This window comes from Tamandua tetradactyla, chromosome 7, assembly GCF_023851605.1.
Source record: "Tamandua tetradactyla isolate mTamTet1 chromosome 7, mTamTet1.pri, whole genome shotgun sequence".
Taxonomy (NCBI): domain Eukaryota; kingdom Metazoa; phylum Chordata; class Mammalia; order Pilosa; family Myrmecophagidae; genus Tamandua; species Tamandua tetradactyla.
The window spans coordinates 37,011,543-37,030,853 of record NC_135333.1 but is presented as its reverse complement, the minus strand read 5'-3'; the positions used below and the strand labels follow the sequence as shown (position 1 = coordinate 37,030,853).

The 19,311-nt window shown below is 52.1% G+C and overlaps 1 protein-coding gene across 5 annotated transcripts in view; it reads left to right on the top strand.

The window, feature by feature from the left end:
- The window catches only part of SCUBE1 (signal peptide, CUB domain and EGF like domain containing 1), a 165,734-nt gene that overhangs the window by 62,657 nt on the left and 83,766 nt on the right, over positions 1-19,311 (top strand). For 4 of the 5 annotated variants that reach the window (XM_077169101.1, XM_077169104.1, XM_077169105.1 and 1 more), the window contains 3 exons: positions 5,126-5,251; positions 9,193-9,309; positions 11,851-11,940. In XM_077169101.1, coding sequence (XP_077025216.1) covers positions 5,126-5,251; positions 9,193-9,309; positions 11,851-11,940 — 333 coding nt within the window. The remainder of the gene's footprint in view (positions 1-5,125; positions 5,252-9,192; positions 9,310-11,850; positions 11,941-19,311) is intronic. The other variant, XM_077169102.1, reaches the window with a different exon arrangement.

Here is a 19,311-nt window from a genome sequence, read left to right as displayed (position 1 = left end):
TTGGGGGAGAGGGGGTTCATACCTTAACTGAAGTAGCCTCATCAGAAGAGGTCCTACTTACAATGGGTTCACACCAACAGGAATGGATTAAATTTAAGAACATGTTTTTCTGGGGTACTTAAAACTTCAAACCACCACATAAGCCTTAAAGGAGATTATTCACCTGAAGTGCCTACCGCACAGGCGCTGTTGTCAGCCTGCTGTGGTGTTGGGGACCTCCTTTGCAGCCACATGGCTGCTATCATTCTGCCTGACTTCAGACCTGGCCCCTAGATCCAGCCCCTCACCCCATCTCAGTCATTAACCTCTCTGTGCCTCAGTGTCACCATGACATCACCCCCTACCATGTGCCCTCCTGGACCACACCAGGTAGTGAGAGGTAATGAGAGAATGCATCTCCCCTGTGTGGGCCAGAGCCCAGCACTCAGGCACCCATGTAAATGTGTGTGGCCGCCATTGTCTCCCCATCTCCCATCAGCCTGTCCTCTGTAGCTATTCCTTGTGGCACTCCCCAGCAGGGCCTTCCTGTTGTTTTCTTGAGCCCTGCTTCACAGTATGTGGAAACCCCACGTTTGTTTTTCCCACATCATTGGAGAGCTTGCACAGTCAGGCTTGGGGAAGGCAGCAGCCTCCTCTGGCTGCCTCCAAGACTCGCAGCTACTTTCTTTCCATAATTTTCAATTGATGAGATGGAAGAGGAGAAAAATCCCTTCCTCTCAAGTTGAGGGGAAGGGCAGTGCAGAGTAATTGTTCTTATCTCTCCGCTCTGCTGTTCCCAGCTCACATCTTCCCATGTGTTTAAGGATGCAGAAAATGATGGTATTGATGAAGTCTCCATAGCAACAACCCCTGGAGACACACATTCCAGCTTTATTATCCTGTATTGGGGGCAAAGAGAAAGGCCCTACTCCTAAGTATAGGCAGATTGGGCCCACCTCCCACTACCCACTTTAAATGAGTCCATGAATTTTGCTTTGCAGAAGATGCACACACTGGTCTGAGTTTGGGCAGATTCTACCATCCTTTTCTTCTGGGAGGCCTTTGGTAAAAACATGCTATGGTGGCAGAGGGTATCAGGCCCGGGAAAGCACTGGCCTTGGGAGAGACAAGCAGCCTGGGGCCGGTTCTTCCCACTGAGGTTGAGCCTCTGCCTCTTGTTGGTAAAATGGGCATAGCAGTACCCCCTTGGCAGGCTTATCGTGAGGGGTAAAGGAAATGAAAGTAGGAATACCTGAGCCCATGTATCATGTCTTCCTGAAAGCTCAGGGGAACGGGCTCTGAAATGTGTCCCAAACCAGCCCTCCTCTGCACCCCACAGCCCTGCCCCAACAGCAGGCTCCCTACTTGTTTGCATGCCCCTGCGGGTCATCTTCCATGCAGCACCCCAATTCCTAAGGCAGAAATGCTTCACTCTGGATAAAGTCCAGATAAAGTCCCATGCCTTCCTCCTCTACCCCCAACATCAGCCAGTCTCACCAAGAACTGGGGAATGCACATTTAATGGGCCTAGAAGGCAGGCCTGTGGCTCTCCAGCTTTGAACATATAGAAACTGAGGCTCGGAGAGATGAAAAGTATTGCAGAGTCATGCAGCAAATGGCAGGGTCTGAATTTGGAGCCTAGTGATACAGCAGCAGTGCCTCCATCTCCTTGTTTCTCCCAATCTCGGCCTTGAGGCGACACCCAGTTCAAGTTTGCTGAATGTAATTAGGTTTGGGGGTGGATTGGATTAGATTAGTTTCGATCTGGCGGGGAGCCTGGCCTGACTGGCACCAGGGCTCTGAAGACCAGAATTTCTGGTAATGAGACTGAAATCACATCATGCTTCCCCTCAAGGCGGGGAAATAAGCTGGGTTTTCTGCTTACCCAGCTCCCATGTATAAGCGGAGTTAGGCCAATGCTGTCCCTTGCCCAGAGGCTCCCAGGAATAGTAGGCCTGATATCACAGCAAGGAGGCACTAGAGAAGTCTGAGTCTGGGCCCCTTAGTCCTACAGGATTCTGGACCCTTGCTCTTTCTGGGCTGGGGTTGAGGTCCAGTGTGGGAGGCCTGGCCCCTGCTTCTAAGGCACTCACAGGCTGGCATTAGCAGAAGCAGTTTGCCACTGGAGGAGTTAGGGTGGGGCCAGGGGCTACTTCCCAGACCATGGCAAAGAGGGAAGATAGCAGACCCATAAAGTCCCTTCCAGTCTGGAGCCCAGGACTACTTCTGGAAAGGAGCACTTTGCACCGAGTGCCTCACATGACCTTGGGTTCACCATTTCACCTTCTAGATCTCTACTTTGCCCTTGGCCTTGGCACTAGTCATTCCCACTAATCCCACCAGGAAAGGTCCAAGCTGGCCCTCCTTCCTGCTGGTTCACTTGCTCCTTGGGATGCCTCCCCTCCTCCACCTCTTGAGCGGCAGTGGCTATAAAGGGCCTGAGGAGGAACTTAGAGGACAAGAGGACAAGGATCTGGAGACCCGGTTGTCAGTCATGGCTGCTTGGGGTGCTGGAGCCCTTTGGAAAATGGTTAGCTAGAGGGTATGGGGTCAAAGACAAAGTCAGAGTCCTGTAGGACTAAGGGACCCAGACTTGGACTTCTCCAGTGCCTCCTTGCTTTGGCGTGAGGGCATAAGGAGCGGGCAGAGGAGCTGAGACTCTGCCCACATTCCATGCCTTCCCCATTGCAGCTGGTGGAAGGTTAGGAGAGGAGCAAGCAGCTGTGGGCATTGTTGGTCCTGTGCTTTAAGGTGTCTGCTTGGAGAGCTTCATAGATGGGGTGACCTTGGAATTGAAGTTAATAGGCTGTTAATCGGAGATCATTTAATACTAACAGGTGCCACTTATTAAGCCCCCTCCATGCTGAATTTCTAGTTTTGTTTAGCCCAGAAAGTGTCACTGACAATCAGCCATTTGGGTCCAGAAAGTCAGAGCTGGGAGCCTGGAGCCCAGGTCTATCTTGGCACATCCTGTCATCTTGCTTAATGTGTACACCTACTCTGTGAGGCAGAGATTACAGACAAGGCTCAGAGAAGTAAAGACATTTTCCCCAAGAAACACAGCGAGAAAGGAGGCCAGACCCATCCCCTCACCTGCCTGACTCTACAATGATTTTTTTAGAAAAGCAATGTGCTAGAACCAGCTCGTACTGGCTCACAAGGGCCCCTGTGCACATTTCCCCCCAATGCCATCTTTTCTACTGACATCTTCTCGGTTGCTTGAAATCAGCCCCAGTGGGGCTGATAGAAGAAAGACTTCTATCTTTATTGTAGCTGACAGGCTTTTGTTTTTAAATATATGTCAATTCTAGGTTGCCCTCAGCCCCCTCAAAGTGGATGGGGTCAGGATAGGGCTAGTCCTCATCTTGACTGGCAATCAGCATGACTTCTGGGGGAAAGAAGACTCTTTGCATGTGGGCATGACTGCAGGTTCACTTCCTCCCTCCAAGGCTAGTATCACTTTACAGCCCCAGGAAAGAATCTCACTCCTCCGCCAGGCTCCTCACAGGCAGGAGATGGAAGCCAGGGCACAGAGCCAATGTGTTGGCAGACAGCGGCTCTCACCTTTCATCTGCCTTTGGCCTCTTGATGGACACATGACCTATAGCCTCTCACTTGGCTGCTGACCTCATAAATTCTAGAAACTCCTCACAAATCACCAGAAAAACAAACATCAACTGGGATCAGCTGAAGGGGGTCTGAGCTACTCCAGGCAGGGAAGGGGGGAGCATCAAGTCTGCTAGGGGGTGGGCTGGGCATGTTCCAGGAAGCATGGGTGATGGAGGAGAGGGACCAAAGGCCAACTCTGGGGACCTTCCTTCTCCCTGATCACGCAGGGCCCTCAAAGTGCATTTCAGTAGAATTTGGTACACCTAAGTGAGTAGGGAATGGAGCCAGGGCATGGGGATAGCAGGGCCCTCACCAGCTCTTAACACACATGAGACCCGTGGGCTATCAAGGGAGGAGAGGATTTACATGGAGGGCCTGAGGGTCAGGCTCTGTGGGTGCCCCTTGCTCTTTGTGGCCTTGGCGAGTATCCTAGCTATGGTGCTGTTATCTCTGAAGTGTACCGAGGGCACTGCCTCCATGGAGGTTGAGGGCCCAGATCATGTGCAGGATGGTCTTTACTGCCTGGGCTTTGGCACCATTGTTGAAGACTCTGGAGCAGGTAGGAGAGAAGACAAGGGAGCCAGGCTGCTTGTGAAGGATAAGGCTTCCAAGCCGCACCTGGGAGGTCATGATGAAAAGGCCTCTGGAGGAGAGTGAATGTGGGCGAGCCGCTGCAGCTGGCCTGGACCTCTCAGGGGTGGCGTTGGAGTGAGAGGAAAAGTACAGGGCAGTCTCCTTTCTGAATCCTCCCAGCCACCACAGAAGTCAGTCACTGATCCCCCTCTAAGAAGAGGAGTCATAGGGAAGGGGTACCTGAGGCTGTAACTTAGAAACATATTTGCTTTAAAAAGTTACATCTGCCAACAACAGAAAGCTTATGCTAAGATAAGGAATGCAGTTGTGTGTATGAGCATGGACCCAGCCAGCCCAGGATCCAAGGTGTGCCTGTGTAGGGGGTACCAGGTCATGCGGGGCTATGTCCTGGGTGGCAGGGGTTCTGGGGAGCACTGCGCAGACCAGGTAAATGTAGGGCCCCCATTCTGGTGGCTGGGCCAGCTGCTTCTGGCTAGATGCAACCCTTGGAAGCAGGCCAGTGTGCAAGTGTGGATGCGGTGACCTCCTACCCACTCCCAACCCAGGCTTCTGACCAATCTCTGCTCTTGTCCGGTACACATGAAGCCCCCCTACAGACTGACAGGTACCACCCAGCACCATTACTTTCACTGCCACCTACACCTGCTCTAGTGGGGAAACTGCCTAAAGCCCCAGTGGCAAACAGTTCCTCAGATGAGATTCCATAGCTTGACCTAGGGCAGGGACTTTTCTTCCATGGTTACTGAGGTATCAAAACCCCACTCTGGGCCTAGGCACCTTGGCCTTGATTTTGCTCAGAGATCCCCAACTGGGTGGTAGGGTATGCATCCTTGCATGTGGGCCAAACGCACCATTTGATTGTGCGTTCTCCTGGCATTCGTTGCAGCCTGCAATGTTCTCTCTCCCAGTCCCCAACCCCTCTTTTCTCTGTGTCTCTTCCCAGAGGGTATGAACTGCATGAACAAAGACCATGGCTGTGCCCACATCTGCCGGGAGACGCCCAAAGGTGGGGTGGCCTGTGACTGCAGGCCCGGCTTTGACCTTGCCCAAAACCAGAAGGACTGCACACGTAGGTAGATGGAGGCAAATGGGTTATGTATCCCCACGCGTCTCCTGCCATTGCTTTGTACAGGGTCTGCCCAGTCACTGGGCATTGGCCAGGGAGGGCTCTCGGCCCCTTGGGTGGAGAGATGGGCAAGGCCCACAAAGGGGCCTAGGGGAGGCCTGAGGGATAGGGGCTCTAGACACCAGGCCTGGGGTCTTCCCCACCCAACATAATACCCCTGAAGCAGTCCCAGGAGCTAAGCTGGATCTTCCGTAGAACCCTGTTGCTGTGCTGATTTATTTCCTTTTTGCCCTCACCCCAAGAAAATGAGGCTTACATCTCATGGCCCCTGACCCTATGTGGAAATGGAGGGGCTGTGGCTTGAAGGTCTAAATGGCTGAATTCTCTGCAGATGGAGGCAGCCTCTGGAAATTGGATAGTGAACAGACAAGGAAGAGGGCCTAGTTCTGTGCAGAACTAGCCTGGACTGTGCAGATCTCATTTCCAGAATAAAAGGCCAGAACTCGCAGCCCAACCCCTGCAACGTTTACTGCATGGACCAAACATGTAAATAGTGATATCCTGGGAGACCTGGAGTGCATAACGCCTGGGTGTCTGCCTACAGGGCCCAAGTGCAGCCTGGCTCTCCATGTGCTCACCTAGCTCCTCAGGAGGAACCAGAGCCAGGAAACCAAGGAGTCAGCGGAGTCTGGGGCCCATATGCATCAGACACTGTCCCTGTGTCTAAGATGTGATTCATCCATTCTCCAAAGTGAACATTCTTTTTTCTATCCCAGGTCTGGTCCAAGATGTGGGCCAGCCTCCCTCTTTGTTCCTGGCTCTTTACTAGGGGATATCAAAGAAAAATTTACAAAATCTGATGGGAATCGTGGTAGAGTGGACTTTGGAATTTGAAAATGGTGAGCTATGCATGCTGTCACCAAGGGCTGAATCAAACAAGGTTGGTCTTGACTAGGAAGTGCCCACTCCTGCCCCAGGGCCGCAACTAGCCCCTCCTCTCCTCTATACTAGACACATGCCTTTAGCTGAAGAGATGTAGCCAACTGGCAACTTTCAGGACAGAAAATGAACAGCTCAAACTTTCTCAGTACTCCCTATTGGATAACCAAAGTTTCTAAAGAAAAAGGCCAAGGAAAAGAATATGTGGAGTTGACAGACTGACAGCCTTGTCCAGGAGGAAACAGCCTTCCTTTGTTTAACAAGATGAGTCGCACACCCCCAGCTCTGGGCCAGACACTATGCTAGGTGCTGGGGGTAGAACTGCGGGCAGTCTGGCATGAAAATGGTTGGGGACAGCTCTCTGCATTATTCTGTTGTTATATGTGGAATGAGTACTACAGAGAAGTTTGTTAGAGACCCTGTCCTGGGGAGCAGAGGAGGCAGGCTCTTAGCAACTAATACTGTACCCTCCCACTCCCATCCCTCAACCCACCCGCACCCTGAGTGAACATAGATCAGAAAAGAACATTTAGCGTGGGCCACGGTGGCTCAGCAGGCAAGAATGCTTGCCTGCGATGCCAGAGGACCCGGGTTCGATTCCTTGTGCCTGCCCATGTTAAAAAAAAAAAAAGAAAAGAACATTTATGCCCAGACCATTTACTGGTTTAAGAAACAGCAGACCCACTCTGCCCACTAGGTTGCTAGATGTTGCCAGTGTGTTTCAAGCCCATGCTTTGCCTTATGTAATTTCGAGGGTCAAGGTGCGTGCTTCTCTGGGCCTGTCACAATGGGACTGAACAGCTGGCTGCACAGTCAGTTGTGGTTCCTCCTGTGTGGTGGACACAGCAGGTTTCATGTAGAGTTAACTCAGTCTTAGACTTTCTCTATAGCCCTTGAAGTCACTTGAAGTCCAGGAAATTCCTGGACCTTAAGTTAGTTTGAGTCAAGGCCTGGCTTTAGCCTGCCTCTCTGGGCTAGTGGAACCACAGAGACTCTGCAGCAAATTCTCTCTCATCCACCCAGAGCCCAGAACTATACTCCAAGACTGGAGTAGGTTTTTCTACACCCTTCTGGAAGCACATTCATCCCTGTGTCTTTCTAGAGCTCACGGCTGAGGTACTGACATGGACAAGCTGTAGGTTCTCCAGGTGCTCCTAGGCTCGGTCCCTGATGGTGTGTTATATCCACGAACATCTCTGAGGGGCCCTGAGCTTAGATGGCACACAAGTGACCTAAGGCTGAACTGTGTCCAGAAAGGTCACTCCTCATTGAAGATAGTGTTCAGAGCTCTGCCCATCTCCAGGAATCTGGAGCTTTGTAAGAACCATCTTCAGTATTCTTCTTACCTTCTCGCTAGCAACCCCTCTGCCCACTCTGAAATGGGGCTTTTTCAGTCCCAGAAAGGTATGTAGTATCCAGCCAGTGCGGCAGCTCTGCCAGTCCCTTGGGAGTTCTTGGTTTCCCTAGGTCTCTCCCAGGCAGAGAGGATCTGTCTCAGAGATGAGAGAGTAAATCGCATGGCTGGCAGGGCTCCACCCCAGAGTATAAGAGAAGACATATTCGTGCAGAGGGGCCAGAGTCCCTTTTGCTGGAAGCCCCCTTGTAGTTACCTGAGGCAGCTCTGCATACCTAGGAATTTTGCTCCTTGAAATTAGGTCCCTGCAGAAGAGGGAGCAGCCTGCTGTGGCCGTTGGTTGCTGAGGATGGCATCTGGAACTTGGAGCAGGGACCTTTCTCTCCAGTTTCTCCTCACTTGACATGGAGATGGCATGTGACCAGCCTGAGAGGCCACCATCACTCAGGACAGTACACCCCAAAGGCCTCACAGCTTTCTGGTGGTGAAAAGCGGCAGACCTGGGAAACGCAGCCACAGAGATCAGTTCTGACACTGAACTTCAGTGAGGAGTCCTTCAGTGGGGAGGTGCCCCAAATGGCTCTCCTCTAGAAGCAGCCAGGCCTAGGGGCCCGTCTAATAAAATGTCGTGAGTCCAGACCCCGTGGCACAGAGTGTTCGCATCTCGGGTCACAACTGGTTGGAGGGGTTCTTCTGCATATTTGATCATTACTAACACTTTGCCAAGTACATTAAGAGTGTAGACAGACATTTGGACAAATGGTTGAGGTATCCAAGAGGCCGTGCTGTCTGCGAGCCCTGGGATCCATGTGCACAGGATGAGAGGCCTAAATAAGACATGGAAAAACCGGGGCCACTGAGGCTTGAGGTTGCCTCCCCATCTTCTGATTATACACCTCACCCTGAAAGAAAAGTGTTTTCTTTCAAATAAACTTAAATGTGTAATTTCTGCTACTTCAGACTGGCTCCTTTTGCCCAGCCCCCTTTTCAACTGCTCCAGGTTGTGGAAGCTGTGAAACATTTTGAGAAAAGGGTTCCAGATCCTTCATGCCATAGGCATTCTGCACTATGGCACATGTTTTATTTAGATCATTTTCAAAACTGTCCCTCTTATACCATTAAGTTGCCTAAGTTCTGTGTGTTGAAATACTGCTGAGCTCTTGGAGGGATGAGGGTTTTGAGGGGATAGAGCCTGAGCCAGCTGCTGGGACTTTGAGGACTAAGGAAATGAGTGTCCCTCCCATCATACCTTCCCACTTACCCATCCCCATCAAGGATGTCCTGGTCCTATCAGACGTTTTCCCCTCAAGGTGGGCTATCAGACAACCGCTTCCGTACCTAGGAAGAATCAAGTTACCTGGCTTATCCCTTTCTTCTTCACCATCTGCATGCATCAGCTGTATGCCAGCTCTGTTCAAAGCCTGGAAGTTCCGAAGTCCGTTCTGTATCCCAGTTCCCCCTAAAGCCCTGGAAAGGCTGAAATCCAGGAAAATGCATGTCCCCAGCAAGACTCAGTGATTCTGTTCACTGATAATCTTATGCTCTTGCTTTCCTCCCCAACCCCCTAAATGAAACAACCAACACCAACAAACTAATTGCTTTCGTTGTCATTCTGTTTATGCCCACGTCCATATACTTGGGGCCTAACTAGTAACCTGTAACTATGGAAACGGAGGCTGTCAGCACAGCTGTGAAGACACAGACACAGGCCCCACGTGTGGCTGCCACCAGAAGTACGCACTCCATTCAGATGGTCGGACATGCATCGGTAAGTGGACACCTCGGCCAGTACACCCTCTGTACCCTGCGCCTCCCAGTTTCCAAAAAGGAAGCTTAAGGGGTGGGAGAAAAGTAATGCAGGGGTTGGCTGGCACTCCCAGGAGATGCTTTCCCAGAACTTCCCTGGGGTCACCCAGCCACCTGAGCCAAGGCCCCTCTGCTCCATGCTCCCTGGCCGGCCTGCCCTGGGCTTTGGCATGGCCTCATCTCGACATGGGGGTGGCCCCGGGCGGAATTGTAGATCGTCTCTGAGGAGGGGTGGGTGTCCCTAGGGAAATTGTCTTCTATTCCTGAAGCTGTGCCATTCCCTCTCCTATTATGGAAAACAGCTGCCAGCCTCACTTAATTGGCCTAAGGCCACCCGTAGTTATATGAACTGTCTTCAGCGGACTGGAAAACCAAGAGATTTTCTCAGAAAACTCTTTGACGTCTTCATTGTCTAAAAGCCCAGTGGAGATGATGGTGTGAATGGGGTGTGGGTATGGCTGGTTTTAACCGCTCTGCATTCCTGAGTTCACGGAGAGTGCCACAGAAAGTCCATTCTTCATGGGGACAGCTGCTCCTGTCACCTCTTGCCACATGGACCCTTGATTTAGTCTTGGTCACCTCCTTCCTCCTGATGTACATTTCCAAGGTGAAGCTTCAGTGTTTATTATTACTTCATGCCATAATCACTAGTGGGTCCCCCCCCCCCGCAAAAAAAAAAATAGCAGCAAAATGTTAATTGAGAAAAAGAGGAATTTCAAAGTTGGCACCCAGCAGTTCATCCTCTTTCTCTCTTCAATGTTGACAAACTTTAGGAACCCAAAACAAGTCAGTTATTTAGCAACAACAACAAAAGCTCCCACTTCTTATTTTAGAGTCAGAAGCTATTTCTTGAGGTACTTGCAGGTAACAGAAAAGGGACTGGTAAGCAGGCAACAGCCCAAAGGCAGGTGAAGCCCACAGTCCCTAGGTCTGCTCCCTTGTGTCTCAGGGAATTGGGTGCATCCTGTGTCCCAGGCTGTGCAGCAGGGGCTCCTGCCTGCATTGGACCCCCTTCCTCTGTGTGCTCTCTTCTTTGAGACAGCGTGTATTTCATTTTATCTCATTCCTCCTGCTTTTCTGCTGATGGTCCCTGATTGCCTGTCTTGTCTGATAACTGACGTTCATTCATTATTTTCAGAGCCAAGTGCCAATCCAAACCAACCAAAACAGTCAAAAAAATTAAGAGACCAGTGTCTCTTTTGCAGCCTGATCCATCTAGCACCTCTTCTCCCCACGTCTCCCTGTGCTGTCCTGCCCGGTAGCATCTCCCGGGCTATGCCTGGCCTCCCTCCTGTTTCCCTTCACTTGGGGGCCTCTCAGTGTTTGCATCTCCAGTGGAGCGCTCCCTGCCCCCCACTGGATGAGAGTAAACTGCTGCGGCCACCTGGCCCCTTGTCTAACACATCTTGTCTTTGTCCACCTGACTCATCTTTTTTTATTTCGATTTTTTTAATGTCTGCTGCATGTGATGGTCCCTGGTTGGATCTGCTCTCTAAAGTAACTTCCCAAGCTCCCTCTTTCCCTCCCCCACCCCTTAGAAATCATTTTCTGTAGCCAGCTGCCGCTCTCTGCTGCTGCTGTTGCTTCTACCCTGGCCCCAATGAGAAAGCTGTCATCTGGCTTTGCTCATTGTTCATAGTTTTTCCCTCTTGGGAATGAATATCTCCACACATTTCTGACTGAGCAAAGAAACAAGAACCAGCTAACCTTATCTGTTTCTTCCTCTACAGGGAGCAACTCATGGCAGCTTCAGGCCCAGCTGCCTGAATGCTCCCTGGCCCACCCAGGCCATCTCTCCCACATGTTTCTAACATGACTGAGCCCACTCTGCAACCCCGGGCTGAGCACCTGAATGTGTAGCTTCGGTCCTCTATAGACAAGCAGGCAACCAGTGCTGCCCTTGTGGACCCCATGGTCCTCTTTGTCTGTTTAATTGGATTCATTGCTGTTGTTTTTGTTTGTCTGTCCTTCCATGTGTTTTGTTGTTAATTTTGCATGAGTGTTTGCTATACTTCCCCTTCCTTGTGGAGGGCATCTTCTGTGCCCAGGCACATCCATCACCAGACTTCGCAGCCCTGTCTCCTTGTCCTGTGCCTGCCTCTCCAGCTTGAACTGTGGGCATCTATAACTGTTTGTGTTTCCCTAAGCACCCCAACATGTTCTCTTCTTCTATGCCCCTCCATCGGTGATGTTCTGTCCACTCTGACCTCAGCCTCCTCTTCTCTTGGTTTGCAGATCTGCCCTGCATCCCATCTATGTCCCAGATCATTTCATGGCCATCCCTGCCTCCTGCCCTGCCCCTGCCCTCACTCCTCTCCATTCCCACCCTCAGCATACCCACTTTGGAGTTTCCTGGGGTTAGCCCTTGGTGAGTACACCACGCTGGCCTGGCATGCTGTGTTGGCTTTGTTTGTGCCACGCCAAGAGGCGGACTGTCTTGGGCCGTGGGAAGTAGGCTCTCATTAACCACCGGCTCCATGTTTGTCCCTTACTTGTGTTTTAGAGAAGGATGAGGCTGCAATTGAGCGCTCTCAGTTCAATGCCACGTCAGTAGCTGATGTGGACAAGCGGGTGAAACGGCGACTACTCATGGGTAACACTTTTCTTCCACTTCCTATGTTGTACTTGCACTTTTGTTCCTGCGTGCATGTGTGTGTGTGTGTGTGTTTGATTGGCATATGCTGGCATGTGAGTTATCTTAAGTGCGTTGGGGGAACTGGGGATGTTAGGGTGTGGGGTGTATCTGCCCTAGTGTGTAGGGTGTGAGTATGTACTAGTAAGGAGTGCTAGTGTGGGACTGAGAGTGTGTGCTAGTGGGAGGGTGCTAGTGCAGGGGATGTGTATAGGGTATGAATGTGTTAGTGCATGGTTGTGAGTGCAGAGGCGTCAGTGTGTGCTAGAGTGAGATGTGTGTGCTAATACAGGGACTGTGTGTTAGTATATAAAGTATGAATGCTAGTATGTAAGGTGTATGTGCTCAAGTAGAGGGTGTGCACTAATGAAGGGGATGTGAGTGTTCTAGTGTGGGAGTGGGACTGTGTGCTTAGTGTAGGGAGTGTGTATGTTAATGTATGGGATGTGAGTGTGTGCTAGTGTGTGAGATGGGGGTATGCATGTGTGCTTATGTGTAGGGTATGAGTGGGGATTGCAGATGTGTGTAGTGTGCATGGGGTGAGTGTACTAGTGTGTGGTGTGTGTGAGTGCATGTGCATAGGAGTATGTCTGCAGTGTGAGGTGTGCCCACATTTGTGTGGTCACACATGTCATGTGTGAGTGTGGGGGTCTCTACTCCAGATGTTAACTCACTTTTTTCTTTTGAAGTTTTTACCCTCCATCAAACACGTTTGTTTCTTTGTTTGTCTGTGTGTTTGTTTATAGCAAAGAAATCAGAACCAGTGTCTAATGGCCCCAGCCTCTAAGGGGAGGTTGGCTATAAACCTCCCATGTTTGCAGTAAATACCCACACTCGGAGTAGAAACCCCAGGATGATCAGAGCAGCACTGAGATGCAGAGGCAGAGCAGGCACCAGTATAGAGCAGGGATTGCAGGCCGCATGGTCCTTACCAGTCTTTGCTCCTGGGAGAGAAGCCACCACCCAGCACCTCTCCTTCTCTGGGAACAAAATCCACATCTAGATTTGTGCCTGCAGGGATCCCAGAGCCGTCTAGTGCAACCTGCTCATTTTATAGTTGGGAAGATCGACCCCCAGGGAGACTATTTAAGTCATCTTAGCAGACTGGGTAGAAGCAGGGTTAGCAGGGGGCTGAGAAAGCACTTCTGACCATGTGAATGGCCCTAGCCCTTACCTGCTCGGCCCATTTGTCCATAGTGCCACCTTTAATGTCCCTTTGGCCCTCCCCCTGGCCTGGATCAGGCTGGTTTTGGGGACCTGTGTGATGTCAGCTGTATTATGAGTACTTACCGCCTTACATAGCCTGCCCCATTGCTAGAGAGGCCCAGAAACATCCTGGAGCCCAGTAAGGACTCCCCGATGACCACAGCTTCTCAGGACATCTGCAGACCTGATGGGGCCTAAGCCTAGGCCAGTGTGAGGAGAAAGAGGAGGAAGAGAGGAGGACTGCTCTTGACAGAGGAGTTAGTCTGCCCCTCATCCATTCACAGTTCCAGGGCTGCGGGCCTCAGAGTGGCACCCACTCCTGGGGGTCCCCTGAGGACAGCTGTTGTTCACCAGGGAATCTGGGGTTAGATGGTGTGTTACCCATTTCTCTGAAGAGGAACTGCCCATTGAGGTTCTCTGGCCTGCATAGTTCTGCTTAGCCTAGATCTCATGGCTGTGTGACCTGTCAGGGTCATAGACCCTACAAGTCATAGACCCTAGAAGACCCTAGAAGCCTTGAGAGGTCTTCAGCTGAAGAACCTGAGGCCCTGAGAAAGAAGGTGAGGCTCAATACCACCTCCAGGAAAAAAAAAAATACCACCTCCAGGGACAGCCCTGAGGATGTAGACATGCAGTCTCTGCAGCCATTTCAGGCTGCCCTCTGAAGACACCCAAAGAGTGCCATGGGTCTCACAGGGACCTCACAAGGCCCAGATGTCTACAAAGGAAGCAAGAGAGGGACAGGGGAACCAGAGAACCAGGGCGACTACCGGGGAAGAATATGGCCTCTGTACTGGGAGGAGGCTTGAGGCCCACCTGCCCACCCCAGGGAGGCTGTGAGGGGCAAAGGAGATGGTGGGTTAGCTGCCGGAGGTGGGTGGTCAGTGCTGTGACCCCTGAAGGGCATGCCAGGGGTAGCCTTAATTTCAGATGAAGAGTTCAGAGGATTCAGGTTTGGTCACAACAGGCAGACAGAACAAGCTCAGCTGGAGGCCAGTTAACTGCCTTACGTCTTGACAGTGCTGTCTTGTGGCCCTGGGCCATCTGGGTGGCCTGGGAAGGGCTGGCAATGATGGTGGGAGAAGTATTTGAGGCCCCAGCAAGCAGATGTGAGCACTATCCTCCAGGAAAGCATGAGCTGGGGCTAGGACTTTCTGGAAAGGTGGCTAGAGGTAGATAGGGGAACCTCGGGGTTGGCAGTACCCCTGAAGCCATGCTCAGGTCCAGGAGCACCCCATGCCTTGGTTTGTACACTAGGAGAAGGGGCCCCACTTGCTGTGGCCAGAGCCAGAGCAGGGCAGAACCAGGTGCTGGGCCCCTGGGGCATCCTGCCCCTTTCCCAGGAAGACACTGGGTGCTGGAAGAGGGCTGAGCTGAGTCAGCATCAGATAGGTGGGTGGCAAGGTAGGTGGGCGGAGAGGGCCCTGGACTTGCTCTTTAAAATTGGGAGGGGTGGATAATGGTCAGAGCCAGATCCTGGAATGGTGTCAGGGTCATACAGAGGAGGCATTGAGGATACAGCTCATCCATTCCTGGGTATGTGGGACAGGTTTGGGAGAACAGATCAGTGACTGTGCTGGGCTCCAGGGAGATGAGTCATGATTGGCCTTCCTGCCTTCCTACCTGTCTGGTTATTGCAACCCCCACCCCACCCTCTTGAGTCTGTCCTATCCCCCAGACAGAAGAGACCCCTCTCTCCTCTGCTCTCCCTAAAATACTTACCACAGGGGGCCAGGGGCCAGTAGCCAGAGCCTCATACTGCAGGCCAGGTGACCTGCTTCCAAAACTTCCGTAGAAGGTCCATCCTGCAGCCCCAAATCTAGAGCACAGGTGAGCACCAATTCCAAGGCTCCATCCTTGTTGTTCCTAATGCATCACCTTTAATAACAGCATGGGGTGAAGACATAGGGATGTCCCTGGACTCTGGGCCCTAACTAGGAGCCTCTAGTGAGGTGTGACTGCTCCTAGGCTGAAATTAGTTGAGGCATGGAATCAAGAACAAGGCAGATGATCATCCCTCTCCTGCCGTCTGCTGCTCCCAACAAACTGGCTTTACATTCATAGGCAGGCCACCCCATGGAGAGGAGGCGGGTTGAGTCATTTATTACTTCTGCTAGCGTCATGACCTGTGAGAGGGCGCAGGCAGTTGATCTGATGGCTTTTGGGGCTGGTGGGCAACTTGAGTTCTGTCTTGGGTCCTGGCAGGGGAGTAAGGCAGGGGGTAGCATGCAGACAGAATGGGAAGGGCTTCACTCTTCGTGGCCCGGGGGCAGAGGAGGGTGCACAGCTAGGGCAGGCCCAGGAGCCCCAGCTGCGGAGTCTGTGGCCCTGACTGCTGCCCTGGCCCCTCTCCACAAGGAGTGAAAGCTGAGTGCCCACCATGAGAGGACACAGACAGCTGGACTGTGCTGTCACGATGTGAGCATAACCACTCCTGGGCTGAATCCAGATCCCTGTGCTTCCCTCTTGCCTTGGTGGGATGGCCTTGCAGCTTCCCTCCCGGCCCTGATTTGCAGGCATTTGTCTGTGTCATCAGACTTGTTTCAGGACAAATTCAGAAAGGATAAGGAGAGAAGGCTCCCTTACCCTCCAGCAAATGTGCTGGAGCTCAGGTTGAAGTCTCCCCACAGAGGTCTAGAAGGTACCCTCTACCCTGTGGGCATACCCCCTCCCCTTTCATGGGGCAAACCCCCATCTTTGCCTCTCCCCATGGTGGCCACATAAGGAACAGACTCACCCCACATGTCCTTTCCCATGCTCTCCTCTCAAGGTGCTCATGTCCCATCTGTTTCTGGCTAGTTGATACCCCAGAGGCTCAGGGCAGGTAAGGAGCCCCAGGACCACACCTCCCAATTCCAGGCTGCAGGCTCCAATTGCCCTTCCCCCAAAGGGACATGCAGAGTTCAGATTTGATACGATCTTGTAGGCTATTAGACTCCAAATCATTTCAAGAACATGCTGTGCCCAGACTGCAGACATCACGGCACTCCTTTGGGTGTCTTCATGACCAAGAGCCAGGACAAAAGCAAAAAGCCGGTCACAAAATGTGCGAATTACAGCTGGGGTACCCTAGCCATGTTGGAGCCTCTTGATTGCCAGCTTGTAACTTGCTACGCTTTGTTTACCCAAGTTCTCACATTTTGTCCATGAGTTCCTATGTTTAGAAAGCCTAAGTGTTGGAAACACACCCATAGACTAGACTCCTGCAGTGTCATTTACAGGAAAGCCATGGCACTTTCCCCCCCGTCCTGAGATTTCATCCCCTGAGTACCAGAAAAGCCTGTCTCTGTTACAGACTAGGAGGTGAGGCCACTGTGCCTTGGAGGGTGAAGGGGTTTGCTCAAGAGGGCCAGGGCCAGAATTCCGGCTCCAGTGGGGAGGGGCCACAGGAGAAGGGAGGGCTTATGGCAGCAAGACTCAGTCATTGTCAGCCGTAGAATCTGGCCAGAGATGGAAGCCTTCTGGGGAGCTGGGGGAGAGCTCTGTGGCCCCCTGGCTTGGGGCCTTGCCCTGTCCCTGGGGTTTCACTGGGCCCAGCAGGTGCTATTAAGACTAATAACCTACAGGCCCCAAGCATAGGCTAAGAGCAGGGTATTTTAAAGGGGCTGAAAAATGTATACCCAGTTTTAGACTTCTGTTAAAATCGGTTTTAAGTCTTGGGCTTTGAAAGTTAAAAGTGATCAACTTCAGTTATCTAGCAAACATAGGTAGGTGAAACATTTGAGTACCCAGGGTGCAAAATCCAATTTACCACAGGCCCTCTGGGATCCTGCTTCCAGCAAGATGGGTGAGTCATACTTGTCAACTCTAGGTTTTAAATCTAATTCCTTTCCCAAAAGTATATTTAGGATAGATGGTGCATTCATTTTCTGTGGCTGCTGTAACAGATTACCACAGTCTTTTAGTGGCTTAACCCAGATTCATCATCTTACTGTCTGGAGGTCAAAAACCCAACCTAAGTCTTGCTTGGCTAAAAGGTGTCAGCAGGGCTGCATACCTGTTTGGAGGCTCTAAGGGTGAATCTGTTTCCTTGCCTTTTCCAGCTGGAAAAGGGTCCTTCACTTGTGCACCTTCCTCAAGGCCTGCAGCATGGCCTCCCCCTGACCTCACCTCCATCTCACATCTCCTCACCCCTGCTGCTTCTGCCCCTACTTTCACCTTTAAGCCCCCGTGACTGCAGTGAGTTCAACAATCCAGGAGAACCTCCTCCGTTCCAAGGCCTGTGATCACACCTACAGAGTCCCTTTTGCCACATGAGGTTGCAGGTTCTGGAGATTAGAGCGAGGACATCTTTGGGGACCAAAAGTCAGCCGATCACACACGGTTAAGACTTGGGCTCAGAGGAATGCCATGGGTCACCTGGCCACCTCTACACCTCTGCCTTCCTCATAGCCTCATCCCCAGGACCCCACGTCACCAGCATATGGCAGGAGTTCCAAAATCTGGTGCTGAAAGTGTGGGTGCCACTTCCCCATCCCTGATAGTGCATATTCTCCTTAGACTGTCACTGCATCTTCAGCTGCTCCTTTTGACTGTGCCCTTCCTCCTTAATGAGCCTGTTGTCACTTTGTAGCTTGCAGCACTCTCCCCGGTGACTCTCCTATATCCCTGTGAGGGAGCTATGCCCACTCTTCAGCTGAAGAACCTGAGGCCCTAAGGAAGGGGATGAGGCAATTAGTAAGCTCAATACCACATCCAGGGATAGCCCTGAGGATGTGGACATGGAGGCCCTGCAGCTACTTCAGGCTTTAATCTGCCCCCTGAAGACACCTAGAGAATGTCATGTCCAGCCCATTCCACCGTACCCCAGCCCAGAAGAGCAGAGGTGCCCTGTTCCCCAGCCCCAGAGGCTGGTGGAAACCCAGACAGCAAGCACCATGATAGTTGGCCTTTGGTGCTGCTTTCTTTAGGCTTTGCACTGTCCCTGGTCTCCCTTAAACCTCACAGCCACCCTGAGAGTTGGTGCTAGAGCAATTTCCAATTTAAAAGATAAGGAGACTGAAGCCCAGAAAGGGAGCTAGAAATTCCTCTCCATGCCCCCACAGCGGGCACCTACCCCATCTTCCTGCCCCTCTCAGCCTGGCCTTGCTCGTGCGCACTTTCTCTGCTTCCTCCTGGGGTCTGGGGTCATCCTTGGCAGTGCTTGTGCACAGCAGCGCAAATGGGGACTCTTGCCTGAAGTGATACCTGCTCTGAGGGTCCGCTCTGGCCTTCAGAGCACCTGTCTCTAAATATGGGCCAGCTGCAACATCCCCAAGGTCCTTGGTCAGCAATCATTGTACAAGCATCTCCAGGAGGCTGGGCCTGGGCCAGGAGAAGCCCCCAGCCCTGGGAGTGAGTGGAAGGGTGTGCCAGGGGAGAGGAAGAACTTTGGCCCTGGAGCCACATGCCTGTTTCCAGTTCCTTCCACACTTTGAAAGCTACGTTGGCTTGGGCAAGTTACCTACCTTCTCTCTGAGCCTCAGTTCACTCTTTATAAAACCCAGCACTCAGCTTGGGGAAAAAGCATCAGACCAGGAGTCTGGACATACTGTGCTATGAGGAGGGGCTCAGAAAGGTGTGTGAGCTGGCAAGGGGGTTATGACACAGGATGGTTCCCTGGGGCCAGGTGCTCAGGAGGAGGCCTGGCTGAAAGGAAAAGGGGACAGACCAGGACTCATGCTGACTTTGGGATGTGGACTGGTCCCATCTACTCATGGTCTCTGCCTATGGGGCTGAGCCCCAGGGACAGGCTCTCACTCAAGAAGAATTGTAATGGCCAGACTAAAGCCCAGTCCTTGGACTACCCCCAAGTGTGGCTAGTCTCTGGTGTCAGAGCCCGCATCAGAGTCAAGTTGGAGCTTCTGCCCTCAGCATCATCCCACACGGTGACTTGGTGGGGCTGGTACATGTAAGTGGGTCATGGTGACTCTGCTATGAGGGGCCGAGTGTAGGGCAGGGGCAGGGGGTAGGACAGTGGCCAGCCATAGGGAGAGATGAGCTTGGCGGGAGCATGACCCACCCAAGGCAAAGCCAGGACTCCTGGCGCTTTCAGGGACCAAGCCTGGTTGGAGGGAGTGGTCTGGCCCCATGTCCTAAGAAAACTCCAGGGCCCACTCATGAGCCCCTTAGTTTCTTTTGGAGTCT